The 14435-nt window shown below is 49.3% G+C and overlaps 1 protein-coding gene across 1 annotated transcript; it reads right to left on the bottom strand.

The window, feature by feature from the left end:
- Positions 1-6847: 6847 nt before the first annotated feature.
- DLX5 (distal-less homeobox 5) lies at positions 6848-13996 on the bottom strand. The gene is made up of 3 exons (XM_035129538.2): positions 13510-13996; positions 11415-11599; positions 6848-9686 (listed from the first exon to the last, which is right to left on the bottom strand). The coding sequence occupies exons 1-3, from the start codon at positions 13868-13870 to the stop codon at positions 9360-9362; spliced, it is 873 nt and encodes a 290-aa protein (XP_034985429.1). The 5' UTR covers positions 13871-13996; the 3' UTR covers positions 6848-9359.
- Positions 13997-14435: the final 439 nt, after the last annotated feature.

The following is a 14435-nucleotide window of genomic DNA, read 5'->3' as shown; positions in this document are numbered from 1 at the left end:
TTAGTTCCTCCCATTTCACTAGATCTCGAGGGCTTGGTCCACTTTTAGTCTACCATCAAAATCCGGTTCTTGGTGGGAGTTGATGAGAAGGGTCCTCATCTGTCTCGTCTCCCCCCTCCCCATTCTTCTGACTGTTGTGTAGCAGCGCAATCCTCTAGCGGGTCTACTCAGAAGTCAGTTCCATCGCTTTCAAATGGGACTGACTTTCAGGATTGGGACAATCGGTTCTCTCGGACTTCCTCTGAGCAGTATATAAGGAATCGTTAAGAGCCGGAAGGACGATTTGCTCGTTTTTCAATGGACGTTTAGATAAAGCAGGGATCGTGGAAGGTGCTTGCAGGAAGGTAGCAACGCGCTGGGGAGCCAGAAAGCTTTACTCGCCTGCAGCTGAGGGTGAAAGACGCCGAGGCGCTCGCGAAACAGCGTCATCTATAGATAAGAGTGGGGCAATTGTGCCAAAATTGAGAAGGCTTCTCAAAAAGGGGTTGCTTTTAGGGCTTCACCAGAAAACTCTTTGCACCTAAATAGAGGACACCCCCCACCCGTAAAGTCCCTTAAATTCTTCACTTTTCTAATAGTACTGATCCCACTTCCAGATAAACAGGAAGGAATACCTGGGGAGGTAATACGGGGGGCGCGCACTGGCTTGTGCGTGTGGAATAACCCCTCTTCCATTGAAATCCAAGCCAAAAGGCCCGTGTAGATCCGGAATGTTCCTGAGGGATCGGAGCCTCAAAAGCAATAAACAACCCACACAGAACTGGGGTGTGTGTTTGTGTGTGTAAATGTTCTGAAGTAGAACAGGGAAAGAAACTGGCGGAACTTAGCCAGGCCAGATTTACAGCCCCTTAAAGAGGTTCTCCAGTCTGTTGAAGCAACCTGGATTTTACCCCCCTCACTCCCCCCCCCGGCAACACACATCCGATTCTCAGCTCCATTAGAATGAACGGGTTGCTTCGGGAGATGAGACCGTGAAAAGGCTCGCATAGGAGGGCCAAAGTAGAAGCAGGGATTTCTTTCCAAGTTTGGTGTGTCTCGGATAAAGTAGGAGCGGAAAGTAGAATCTGTATTTCGGCAGCCTGATTGCTGGGCTGGGTGTCTAGCTGAGCATTTTCAAAAGTGGTTGCTGTAATCGACATACCCCTCTTAAAAACAAAAGAAAAAAATACGCTTGCTTTTAAGAACATTTACCTAGGGGAAATCCCGCAGGGGGTTTCACAGCCCTATTCTTTACTTGTCTACTCCGAAACGTCCCACGAATGGGATTTACTTGTAAGTAAGCGTGCAATATCATTTCAGACTTAGGGAAGATGAAGCACGCACACGCACACGCACACCAGCTAACACAGTGGATCAGACCACTTTCAAGCAATGGGACGACTCTGCATTAAACATGGAAACCCAGATTTCGAAGGGAAAACACCGTGGAGTATTTCTTGTCATTCTCAACCGGGAGTTCCCAGGTGGCACTTCACTGACGTTGACAACATAGCGAGTCCACCCCCCCCTCGCAACACACATTCACCTGTTCGTTTTCGAGACAACACCCCCTTTCAATATACACCCCCCCTTATTTCTGAACCTCTACGTGAGTCACTGAAAATGTGGGAATCCTGAGCCGCCCACCCAAAACGCAGAGCGCCCCCCAATAGAAGCTACAATAAAATCAGGCAAGCAAACAAACAAACAAGTAAATAAATGTGCGTCCGTGTAACTCGCCTATCGAAAGGTCTAAGTAAGGAAAATTGAGAAATTAGAATGATCAGGGTTTTCTTTTTCTTCCTTTCTTTTTTTTGCAATAATAATATTAATAATAAAAGTAACCATCATTAAAACGTGAAGAGGTACAGCTGACGGGATATGCGGTAGCAGTCGAGGAGGTTTAAAACCGAACGGGAAAAAAAAACTTACCCCCGTGCAAAACCTGTTAAGCAGAGATGAGGGTCTAAGGAAATCTATAGTGGAGAGAAGCAGAGGAGAATATTTTTCTGAGTCTCAGGGCAGAAGCTCTTTCTCTATATTCTTGGTTGACTGAGCATATCCAGGTGTGAAATTGTTTGCACACCCCAGCACCTCTTATATTGCCAGCAAAATTAGCTGTTATTACTGTCACTGTTTAGTGATGGTTAGCTTGATAAAAAAAAAACACCGCTGTAATCAAGACCTGGCGCATCTTTGCAAATTACAGATAATTGTAAACGTCCAGATTATGATAATAGCATCCTAATCCAGTCTGCAATATAATTATTACAGAGTGTTACATCTGAAACTGTCCAGTAGGGCTAATTCGGCCATTATTTAGACCTCTCTCTCTCTCTCTCTTCTCTCTCCTCCTTCTCTCCTCCACTACAAATGGGTTGCTGAGCTGAAAATGTACGATTGTAATTTCACGGGGCACTCAATGAGTAATGATAGAGGAAGGGGGGGGGAGAAATACAAAAGTGAAATGTGAACGGGAGCGATCAAATCAAAATCGGTAGGGGGAGGGGGGAAAGAGCGAGAAAGAGAGAGCGAGCCTGGGTTGATTCTGGTGGAGGGGGGGGAGGAGGAATAAGAAGAGCGGGAATTAAGAACAGAGCAAATCAGGGGACTGAGGCGAGCCAGAGGCGGCTTCGTTGTGTATTCAAGGGCTGCTGGTCCAACCCTCCCCCCCCGTTTGTGTGTTTGTGTGTAAGCGCGCGCGTGTGTGCATGAAATCCTCCTCCCCACACCCTCTCATCTCTCTCTATTTCGCTGCAGCCGTAGGGCACCGCACCGCCCCCCCCTTCTCTCCCCCGGAGCCTACGGTTAGCGAGAAGGAAAGGGAAGAGGGCGTACAAGTCCCATGCTGGAAGTGGCACAGACTGAACTGAACCATACGTGCAGCCAAATGTCACTTGTTCCGATTTTTGTTTAAAGAGAAAGATCCCTGCAGGATCAGACCAAGCGCACATCAAGGCCACCATCCTGTTTGCAACAGCGGACGGCCAGACATGCCTCCAGGAAGCGCAGGAGGAGGCCCTAGAAGTATTCGGCTGTTTGGCCCTCAAGACCTTGATTGCCAGAGGTATAGCTCTCTTTTTCCGATTAGGCATCCGAGTTTGCTACAGACCACAAAGGGATTCCCTGAACCCACTGATTTTTAAAATTTATAACTAGATCCCAAGCACGCTGGATTGTGGACCCATTTATTTGAAAAGGGACCTTTGCTTCCAAGAGAATATCCCTAAGACCAAATTTGATTTCATTGCGCGCTGTCTCCACATACTGAATGAATATCACACACACACACACCCCGTTCGCATTTGCTCATTGGACAAGCCCTTGGGAACCCCAAAGGCAATTAGCCGGGCAGGTTTTTAATTGCAATTAATTAAACCAAGCAGCCTGTCGCAGATTAATGCTCTCGTCTATTGTCTCTGGTGTCTGATAAATGCACAATGCAAACAGAGTTTGCTTTGGCTGTTCCGTATTGGAACCATCAAAGGAGGTACTTGATACACGCGCTCTTATGCATATTCACACATACACAGCGATCCTAAGCCACTTACAGGAGGAAACAGTTGGAGAGAAATAAAGTGTTGGGGGGGGGAAGGGATTATTTAGAAATTTCTAATTGGGGCTGTAGACTCGCTTAGTGTTCCTGAACAGTAGCAAGTAAACGCATTTAGTTTCTTATTTACTAAGGAAACGAAACACGGTTGAAATCAATAGGCCCCTTTCCAAGCAAATTTATCATCCTATCTATACTCATTTCCCTGGGAGTAAGCCCCATTGAATCCAACGGGGCCTACTCTGAGTAGACATGAGTGGGATTGCACGGCAAATACAGGCTGAGATGGCAATAGATGCAGGCTTGGCAGTAAAACGGGCAGAAGAAAGCGGATATATATCACAGCACCGTGAGTCGTGAAACTGATTTGTTGAAAGGTCAAAAGTCTCGGTTTGGGGGGACGGGCAGAGGGTTCTGCCAGAGAATCGGTATCCCTCCCCGCAAACTGCTTTTTGGGTTTGAACGTGGGCGATCGGTAGCCCGGGAGGTGGGGAATAAAATTGGCAATGACTAGGCCCTTCTTTGTGCCTAATTCCCGGGTCGGAGGAGTTTCCTTGTGTCTTTTTCCCCCAACTGGCCCGCTCTTTGAGCTGCCTTCATTCTCGGATGTCGGAGAGGAGGTTCCTTGGGATGCTGGTGTGTTTAGGGTAGAGAGAAGCGGGCCGGCAATCCTGCGGAAGAAGGAAGAAGCATTGCAGCTGCGGGAGATGGAGAAGCACCGAACCAACCTGTGCCTGCCTGTCTCCTCAGGAGGAAGACCCGTTGAGTTCAGCCAGGACTTGCTCCCCAACAAAGCGAGCGTGTACAGGATCACAGCCACAAAAAAAGTCTCTGGGAGGCCAGAAAAATGAAACGCGCTTCTACTGCATTGATTTTCAAGAAAGCCAGAGCTGGTGTGTTTCTCCTCCCACCATTAAAAAAAACACACCACCTAGTGATGTCCCCCCAGAGCACAATTTTCTCTCGCTTTTCCACCCCTCCCACTCTTCTTGTGATCAGTTCGGGAGAATTAAGGGTTAAAAAGAAAACCCACCGCCCGCCAGAGAACCCACATATATTGCAGACCATAGCTGCCAAGTTCTCCCTTTTTTAAAGGGAAATTCCCTTATGCTGAATAGGCTTCCTCGTGAGAAAAGGGAAAACTTGGCAGCTATGCTGCAGACCACGAAAGCTGGAGGAAGCTGGCAAGGGTGTGTGTGTGTGTGTGTGTGTGTGTGTGTGTGTGTGTGTGTGTGTAGAATGAGCCGCTCAGAACAGCAAAAGCATTAAAAGGCTCCGAGCTTGTTAAAGGTGTTTTCATTTGGTTAAAGGTCGTAATATCTGGCATTTGGCGGGTGGCAATAAAAAACGCGCCTCGGGATGGGGGATTGGACCCCAGAAGGCTTATAGAGCTGGGAAAGATGTTTTAGGCCCCAATAAACAAGCAAATAATTGCAAAATGATGATCTGCGGCGACAGTGGATTTTTCAAAATACGCACGCGCGCAGGATCCATCCATCTCTCCAGGAACGACCTATAAAGCAGGTTGTTGCATTCATACGGATTGGTTCTTTTTACACACGCACACGTGTACTGCTGCTCTGTGGAAATGTACTTTCGGGCTCTAATAGCACTCCTTCCATTTAACGCACCACCACTGCAACGTGATAGAGCGTTGCCTGATATTTACTTCTATATTGAGGGGCCCAGTTGCCCACGCCAGAAAAAAAGGAGCAGAAGTGAAGCGGTGTGCGGGTCTATTCCACAGCGCTCCGCTTTAGAGGTGAAGAAGGCAGGAGGAAGTTCCCGAGTGAAGCATCGCATCCTAACCGCAATTAAAAAGCTCTCACTTGAAGCTGAACCGATTTTAAAACTCCCAACCGAAGAAAATCCAGGGGTAATTCAACTGCTGCCAACTTTCTCCTGAAAACTTTTGCTTCAGTTGCGCTCCCGGGAGGAAACGGCTCGTGTTCGTCTGGCTGGGCTTTGCGCGGAGCTCCTTGGTCTAAAATAATTAAAAGCTATGTTCGACCGAGACTACGCTTTAGCTGAGGGGTTATAGATGGGGTTTAATTAAGGTCTCCCGCGGAGGAGGTGGAGGGGGAAAGAAACAAATTGTGCAACAACAACAACAACAACAAAGCCAAATAAGAGTTTCTAAAGGAGAATCACAGATCAGGAAACTCATCCCCGCCGTGCCAACCTGAAAGCGCGCTTGGGTGGGAGACGTGACCGAGGGCGGAGAGTGGCAGAGAGAAATCGCCCGCGTCTCAGAGAGAGAGGCAGAAGGGCAAACAGCTTCTGCAGACCCGAGGGGGGGAAATTCTGTGTCTTGAGCTCCAAAGAGGCTCTCAAACTCCCACCGCCTCGGACTTGCCCAGCTGCGCGGTGGAGCGCGCCTGACCTTCCCTTGCCCAGAGAAAGGGAGGGAGAGAGCGAGCGAGGGTGGGTGCTCCTGCGGGTGGTTTGGTGGGTGAACCCCTGGGTGGAGCTCGAGCCCAGAGGAACCAGATCAAGGCAGACGAAGTTTGCGGGCTGCTGTCTCTCTCCGGTCTGTGTCCCTCTCGTAGGCCCTTGCGGCGGAGCCCTGGAGCCATCCGGCACCCACAGGAATGCGTCTCCTTCTCGGCTCTCTCTCCCTCTCCGACCGCCCCGCTGTGGCTCCCCAGCTTCACTTGGAAGGGAGGGCGAGGAAGGAGAGGGGAAGAAAAACTTCTTCAAAGGTTAAAAACTACCGAGGACACTTGATTATATCCTTGCCTTAGGGTGGGAAGGCACGACGGAGCGATTCCTACTCTCCAAAAAAGTATATGTGTATATGGTGTGTACACACAAACATATTTACAAGCACACATATGCACGCCTGAGTGCAGTGCCCTACATTATTATGTTTGTGCCCACAGCAACAATAGATTATGGGGAGTCGATTATCCCCAGAGCTTGACGTTGGGGACTGGAAAGAGTTCAGTTTGTTCTAGATAGTCTCCACACCATGACACCACTGTCTGCACCAAGGAAAGAGAGGGAGGGAGATCATGAGGACTAGCGCCATTTTTAGACGGGAGGCAGTAAAGAAATCGCAGCCTATTGAAACCGAGCGGCGTTATGTTCACCAGCATCAAGTGCAAGATGGACCGGACCAAAAAGAAAGAGAGAAAATGGGGGGGGATGTCCGTTATATCATGCTGTAAACCCCCGCCCCCCAAAAAACGCCAGGAGACACAGCCACATTTGTCTATAAAGATCCTTCCATCCCCAACCAGGGCTTAACGCTTAGCAGGTTAATAAGCCAGGCACATTGAGAGCAAAGGCAAACTCTAAGAGGAGAAGGTGATATTTTGGGGGGGGGTTCTGTTGCAAAAGAAAGAAAAAGACTGCCAAGCCGTAGGAAGGAAGGGTTATTTTAATGGAAAGTAGGCCACAGAACAGGCCAGAGTTGAACAGTGGTAGAAACAGGGAATCCCACACTGAATGCTGAACAGATCAAACGGTGCAGGAGATAGATAGATATATACCTGTTCTGCTAAATACCCATGAAAAGCACTGCAAAAAGAGTGCGTGATTGCATATTGAAAGAGATCTTTTTAGGGGGGAGGGTGACCTGGAAAAAGCTCTCCTCTTCTCCACCCCCACAAAAAAAAAAAAAACAAGAAAGGGAAGGTTCGGCCGCTGAGGGGGGGAGAACAATGGGGCAAGGCGCGTGTGGCTTGAAGCTGCGTTTACACGCGCACACACACCGAATCGCGCGCGTTGCAAACGAACAAATATCTTATTCTAATATATATGTGCACAAGATAATGTTCCAGCAAACCTATTACTGCCCCCCGCCCAATGGCTCGTCTCTCTCTCTCTCTCTCTCTCTCTCTCTCTCTCTCTCTCTCTCTCTCTCTCTCTCTCTCTCTCTCTCTCTCCTCTCTTTCTTTCTTTCTCTCTCTGTCTCCAAATTAAATTAAAAGGGGAGACCAAAACCGAAAGAGGAGAAAGAAAGGTGGGGGATGGGAAAGAAAGGCAGAGACTACCAGAGACAGGTAAATTCGCCCGAGGCTACAAAGCGTGCCTTTTCAGGTTTTTGTCTCCAAACCCTGGAACATCTCTTACTGAAATCAGCAGATGACAGGATGTAATTTTTATGGTGGTGGTTTTTTTTTTAAAAAAAGTTCTAACCCTCTTTCTTTTTTAACAACAACAACATTAAAAAAAATACAACCTAACTATTATTCTTCGCTGCTGTATCTCCTGATGTAATACGTCCTACTTACAGACGGGGTCAGGGTTCCCAATGCATTTTAAAATATTTTTTGCCTTTTCCAAGCCTGCTCCGAACTCTTTTCTCAATTTGCTCCTGGGCCAAGCGGAGATCCAGGAAGACAAAATAATTTTTGGGTGGGGAAAACAGGGGGTTCGTTTTGTTTTCCAGTCCGTACGGGGGGAAAAAAAAAGCCAGCTATCTGGCCTCTTCCTTCGAGCATCTTGCTTCCATCCCGCAACGCCGGAAACCAGAGGGCTGCGATGCCACGTGTGGATGACCACACAGGGTCCCTCTTCCTTTCCCTCCCCATTCTCCGGTCGCCCTCGGGTGGCTCGCCCGGAATTTAATTTCGGGATTGGGTTGGAGGAGGGTGCGGAGTTTCGGGGAAGAGGAGGAGGACGTCAGGAGCGAAGGAAAAGATAATGATCGCCTTCGTCTGCACCTTTGAAAGGGCTCCTCGGCTAACAGCCACCCAGGCCCCGTTTTGCAGATTGCCTTTGTGTTCCCAACCCGGGAAAAAAAAGAGAGAAAGAATCGAGATGGGAGGGGATGGTCCACATTTTAGTCTTCTGCCCTGTTTAGCAGCTTAAAAAAAGCAAATGTAATTTGTATAATTAGACGATGGGATGCTGGCTTTCTCCCAGATAATTGCTTTTATAGTAGAGAGAAGCACACAGAGCGATTTGCAACCCCCCCCTTCAGCCACTTCCCAGCACTTCTTTTCATCTCCAGATCATTTTCGTTCGAGGGTTAGTCGCTTTTTGTAAAGCTGGGGTGGGGGAAGGGGAGGCTATGATGGAGGCTTTAAAATAGGTGTGTTATTGGGGGGGGGGTTATTTTGTACGTGCCGTGTTCTATAAGCCCAGTCCAACATTTTAAACGACTACCCAGCCCTACAGGTAAATTGGTGAGCAGAGGATCGGGCCATACGGGGCAATCTTCCCCCCTCCCCACAAATAAAATGAATCTAAAAGGTGGAGCAAAGAAGTCTGAGATAACACACACCCCCGCCCCAGTCCCTTTCGACAAAAGGAGAGAGGGGGAAACGCGTCATATTTTTCCTCTTTCTCTTCTCCTGTTCTCATGGTGGAAATAATTTTATTTATTCAGAATATACAGTTTAATTCCTTCTATCTACACTTATGTACAGGGTTAAAATGACATTGTTGGGAGGGGGAAATGAAAGTCTCTGGGGGGGGGAGGTTGAGGTCATCGGATTTCTCAAGGCACCTTCGAAAGTGTCCACAGTTGATGAAGTAAAAAATAAGCCACCATTCATCCCCCCCCCAAAAAAACAACAACAACCCCAAAGTCCGTCTGTGTCTCTTTTTTTGGTTAAAAAATAAAAATAAAAATAAAAAAGAGGGCGGGAGAAAATTTCCTTTGAAATGCAATAAGTTACATGCAGGAGCTGTACACATTTCATCCTGTATAGTGTTTCCCCCCCTTTCCCTGAAAAAAAGGGAAACCCGAAAAAAGAGAGTCAACCATATGCATTTTTTCCTTTTATCAACAAAACTGCCAAGTGTCCAAAAAAAGCAAAGAGTTTTAAAACGAGGAAAGAGGGTTTTGTTTTTTGTTTTAAAAAAGAATCCTATTCTAGTAGATTGTCCCAGAAGCCAGAGCTAAGGGGTGCTGTAGAGAGCCGTGGGGTTGCAGGTGACCACTGAGAGCGTTACCGCTGGAATACCAGGACGAGGAGTTCTCCAGGTAAGTGGCGGCGGGCGACGGGTTGGAGTTGGCCCCGTGGGCGTGGGGATGGTGGCTCAGAGACCTGGCGCTGCCCTGCGGTTCCCACACGGCGGGAGACTGCGGGGAGTTGCAAGCCATGGGGTCGCTGGCGCTAGGGCTGTGCTCCGGGGGCATCTCGCCATTCTTCATGATCTTTTTGATCTTCGATCTTTTGTTCTGAAACCAGATTTTCACCTGAAGGAAGAGGGAGGGGAAAAATGAGAGGGAAGTGAAGGAAAGAAAGAAAGAAAGAAAAAGGAAAGAAAATAAATAAATACCCTGCTCCAAATGGGTGACAAGAAAGAAAGAAATAAACCCTTAAAAAAAACACCCATGGACATTTATTTGGACGCCTTGATTTCATTCTAATTTTTGCTTCAAAAGCACAAGGTCTCACTCTAAATCTATGCATGCCCTGTGCGTGCAGGTCGGGGGGGGGGCTGCTATGAGTTGGACTCCCAAGGAAACGATTTCCATGGAAACGGCAGGGACGGTGAAACAGGCCCCGAGGATTCAAATGGCACTTGCAAGGCGATCCTAGAGGGGAGCCGCCAGGATTGGAATCAAGAAAGATCCCAGAGTCCAGTTGCCCCATCTACTTTAATATTTACAGTAGGGATCATCATGCGCTCACGTGCTAGATCTGGCCTCTCTTGGGCCATCAGGAAAGCAGAATCTGGACTCTGCGGATGCTAAAACCCAGACACTCCTTGGCCTCTGATTTTTTTGGACATGGGGCCTGACTCCCCCCCCCAACCCTGCGGGAGCTGCCTAAAGGATTTCTTTAAAAAAATAAATATTATTCTTAATTAAAGAAAAGCAAAAGGAACAATGGCTAAAGCTGGTTGGGGAGCCTCGAGGGGACGATGGCTGTCTTGATATGGTCTGCCAAGGACCAGCAGCAGACCCTAACTCCTACATTACTCAGTGGGTGAGTGCGCGCACGAGTGCTTTTGTTCTCGCTGCAGTCGGTTTTGTGTTCCCAACGCACCAATCTTCTCACATCCGCCCCAGCGCAACAATACCAGCCCAATCCCGAGATAACCTGCTTTCACACAAAAGACTCTTTTCCCCCTTTGCACCGAAATGGTCTGACAAGCAGCCCCTCCCGGGTCCAGCTGCACTTTGCAAGCTCCTAACCCAGGAGATCCACCCACGTGCGGTTTCTGCCCCCCTCCCCCTCCGCTCCAATCTTTTGTGCGACAAGATCGAGAGAGAGAGAGAGAGAGGGAGAGGGAGAGGGAGAGAGAGAGAGAGAGAGAGAGAGAAAGCCTCCAGCTACAGTTAAAAAACAAAAATACTGCGTGTCGTCAACAGGGCGAGATGGAAGGCAGGCTCACACGGTCTTCTCCGCCGCAAGCCGGTGCGCTTTCGCAATCCGCCAGGCTGGTGCGCACTTGAAGATCTCTCTCCTCCGATCCTCACCAAACAACTGACTCCGCCACCCCACCCCGCCCACCCCGGCCCCATCGGATTCAATTTCATTAACTTTTCAAAAAAGTAAGCAAATGGCTGCGTGGAAGTTAAAGGCCATTGCAATCTTGCAAGCAAGATTTGGGGAGAGAGCTGACGAGAAAAGCACCGTAGAGCAAAAAGGGAAAGAAACAGCAGCAAAAAAAAAAAAAAATCAAAACAAAAAAAAACAACTCCTGCGCCGTGCGCCGTCTTGGCCTTACCTCAAGGTACAAAAGGAGAAATAACCCGATTTTGAGTGTGCATATCTATACATTCTGTATATGTGACCAAGGAAATAAGGCCCCTAAGAAACATACTTTAGAACCTTCCAGCAGGAATTCTTGCAAGGAATTTACATAGTACTTATGTCCAGGGAGAGTGTGGGTCCCGCTCAAGCAGTAATTCTTGCTAAGGATCTGGGTAGTTGTTTACGTTCAGGGTCCCCCTTCCTTCCCACCGTGGCCTTACCTGTGTCTGCGTCAGACCTAAAGACGCGGCCAGTTCGGCTCTTTCCGGCAGGGCTAAGTACTGGGTTTTCTGGAACCTCCTCTGCAAGGCCGCCAGCTGAAAACTGGAGTAAATAGTCCTTGGTTTGCGCACTTTCTTTGGTTTGCCGTTCACCATCCTCACCTCCGGCTCAGCCACCTCTTTTTCTAAACAATCGGAGCGGGGAGGAAATCAGAAAGGAAGCTTAGAACTGGGACAGTGGACGCCAGCGGCAGAATACAGGAAGGAGCCCGCACCTAGGTGGGCAGGCCAGGATCGCAGCCCTGGCCCCGACGTGGCGGCCGCAAAGTTGACAAACAAGCGCGAGAGACCCCTGGAAAATTGGGACGTGGGAGGAGGGCGGGGGAGAGGAAAACTGACATGGTAGGAACAGCCGTCGTGACTATTTCTTACAAAGAGAAGATGTTTGGAGTGCGTGTATGTGTTTGGGAGTGAGTCAGTTTGAGAGAGGATATAAACAGCACCCAGGTTTCCACCGAAACATTATTTTATATTTTATTTCCCCAAGGGGTATTTGGCTCATCGGTTTTCGTAAAAGAGAGAGGAAGGGACTCAGCCTAGATTTTACTATTTTGTCTTCCCGTAATTGAAAAACCTAACAAGCAGCAAAGTTCCCGGGCGTTTTTAGGTCACAATCCAGTGTCTATTGATTTTGCATGCTTGGAAACAAGCAGACAGTCTCCCTCTTCCTCTCCCCATTTGAATGGAAGCCTCATGAATTCAGCCCAGCCCAAGCTCTGCAGACTAGGGACACGCAATTTTGAGGTCTAGGGAGTTCAAAGGCCGCATCGCCACAAGAAAATGGTTCTCCTCCGTTTCAGCCGAAAGTAGCCAAATCCGGCCCAGACAGAGAGCCGATTATTCAGAATAATCTCGCCGCCGATCGGGGGTGGATGGGAGAGAGAGAGAGAGAAGCGGCACAGATGCGTCTGGTTCCTTTTACAAATACTTAACGCGCCACTGGCATTTCCCTCCCCTTTGATGGGAGCGACAAACAACGTATCTCAAGAAATGTACACTCACGCGCAAGTAGGAGAGGCAATAGGGCGAGGGAATGGAAGCAAAAAATATTTCTCAACCATACATATTCAGACTATATATATATATATATATATATATGTAGTCTGAAAAATTGGAGAGTTTGAAACACAGCAAAACATGGATTTGAGAGGCTTCGTGCACTCAGCTGAAATTGTTCCGGGATCGCATTGGATAAGTCTGTTCCACAAAGGTGGTTTTTTAAAAAAATAATAATGAAAGGGGGGCGTGGAGGAGAGGAGATACGAGGATTTGAGCTGTTCCTGCCTAGCCCTGGATTTCCCTGAGTTTGCTTCTTGTGGAACCCACACGGAAACAGTTTAACCGCGCGTCTCCGTGTGTGGGATTAATCCCTCATTCCATTTTGGAAGCTAATATTAGCAAGACTCTTCGGGCGAGGGCTGTTTTGGTGGGGGAAGGGGGTGGGAAGAAAGAAAGAAGGCACGAGATCAGATCCTTCCCCTTCCCTCTCCCCACACGTTTGCTGTGTCCCCCCCCCCAAAGAAACTCGGCCGGTCTTCGCGTAACGACGGCGGGGTGCAATAAAATATTGTGTGCGGGAGGGGTAGAAATCTCGCTAGTACCTACCCCCTCCCCGCCGTGGCTTTCTATTACTGCAGCGTCGGGAAGGGACACACAAACAATCACACACACACACACACACAATGTCGGAGCCCCTGTTCCTATTCCGCTCAATGTGTTGCCTCCCAATCCGGAGTTGGAGACAACAAAGAATCCAAATTGAATGGTTTCTCTTTCCGCCTTTCTCTGGCTTTTCAACCGGGAACTATGCTTTTTTTTTTGCACGGCGGTGGAAGTAGAGGCTGTGAACCTCCTTCGTCGCCCCCAGCCCGGATTGGGGAGAAAAAAATCGGGTGGGCTGGGGGTCAAACTGTCCCCGTCACCATAAGGGTCCTCGGTGACCCCCAGATCGCGAGGAGGAGACCCCTCCAGTCCTCGGACATCTTCCTAGCCACCCGCCCCCACCTCCACCCCTCTCCCCGTCGGCGCCTCTCACCTGGCTGGCTGGCTGCGCTCTGCGCCCGGTTGTACGCGCCGCCGTACTGGTGGTAAGGGCTGGCGTAGCTGTAGTCTGCATAGGCTTTGGCTGGGTAGCTGGCGGCGGTTCCGTTCATGCCCTGGTACTGGTACTGGTAAGGATGGAGCGCTTTGCCGTAGGAAGCCGACGAAGGCGAGCAATAGCCGTGTGGGGCTCCTCCGGGAGAATTGTAATAGTCGGGGTCCGTGGCAGACGACTCGGGCAAAGTGGGAGACTCCTGCGGCGGGTGCCCGTGCATGGTGGCTGCAGCCGTCTGAAAAGGACCTTGGAAGTCTCCGGATCGGATGGCTGGCACTCTTCTGTCAAACACTCCGGTCATAGTAGTTGGCGAGGCAGCAAGCAGGCGGGCGGGCGGGCGGCTGGGTCTTCTAGGCAGCCATGGCGGGGGGGAGGGACCGAGGGAGGAGGCGGAGGAGGCGGCGGCGGCGGCTGGGAGCTCTCTGGGGCTGGCTCTGGCTCTGGCAGACTGCTCGCAGGGAGCGGAGAGGCTTGGTTAAATCCTTAATTGCGCTCTTACGCACAGCGGGGTGGATTGGGTTCCATTGGCCAGAGCACTCCGGAGCAGCAGCGACACCCTAACTCGTCCAACTAGTTTAGCACAACAAAGCGCTCTGCTTTTTTCATTCTTTCCCTTTTTTTAAAGTTCCATTCAAGCTCCTTAAAAAAAAAAAAGGAATACGAGCAGCACCATTATCTCGGGGTTCTCTTCTCCTAGCCAGCAAGGATGGGAATTTTGGACGTTAGGGAAAAAGAAAAGAACCGTCGAAGTTTGTGCAATAGGAAGACGGTGGTGCATCAGGCGTCTATATGTGTGAACGCGTGACACTCGTGTTTCAAGACGCAGATGCAGAGAAAGGCTGACAAAAGGGGGCTTACCGGTAGTT

This window comes from Zootoca vivipara, chromosome 12 (assembly GCF_963506605.1).
Source record: "Zootoca vivipara chromosome 12, rZooViv1.1, whole genome shotgun sequence".
NCBI lineage: Eukaryota > Metazoa > Chordata > Lepidosauria > Squamata > Lacertidae > Zootoca > Zootoca vivipara.
Note: the sequence above shows the minus strand (reverse complement) of the source record. Positions and strands in the feature narration are given on the sequence as shown.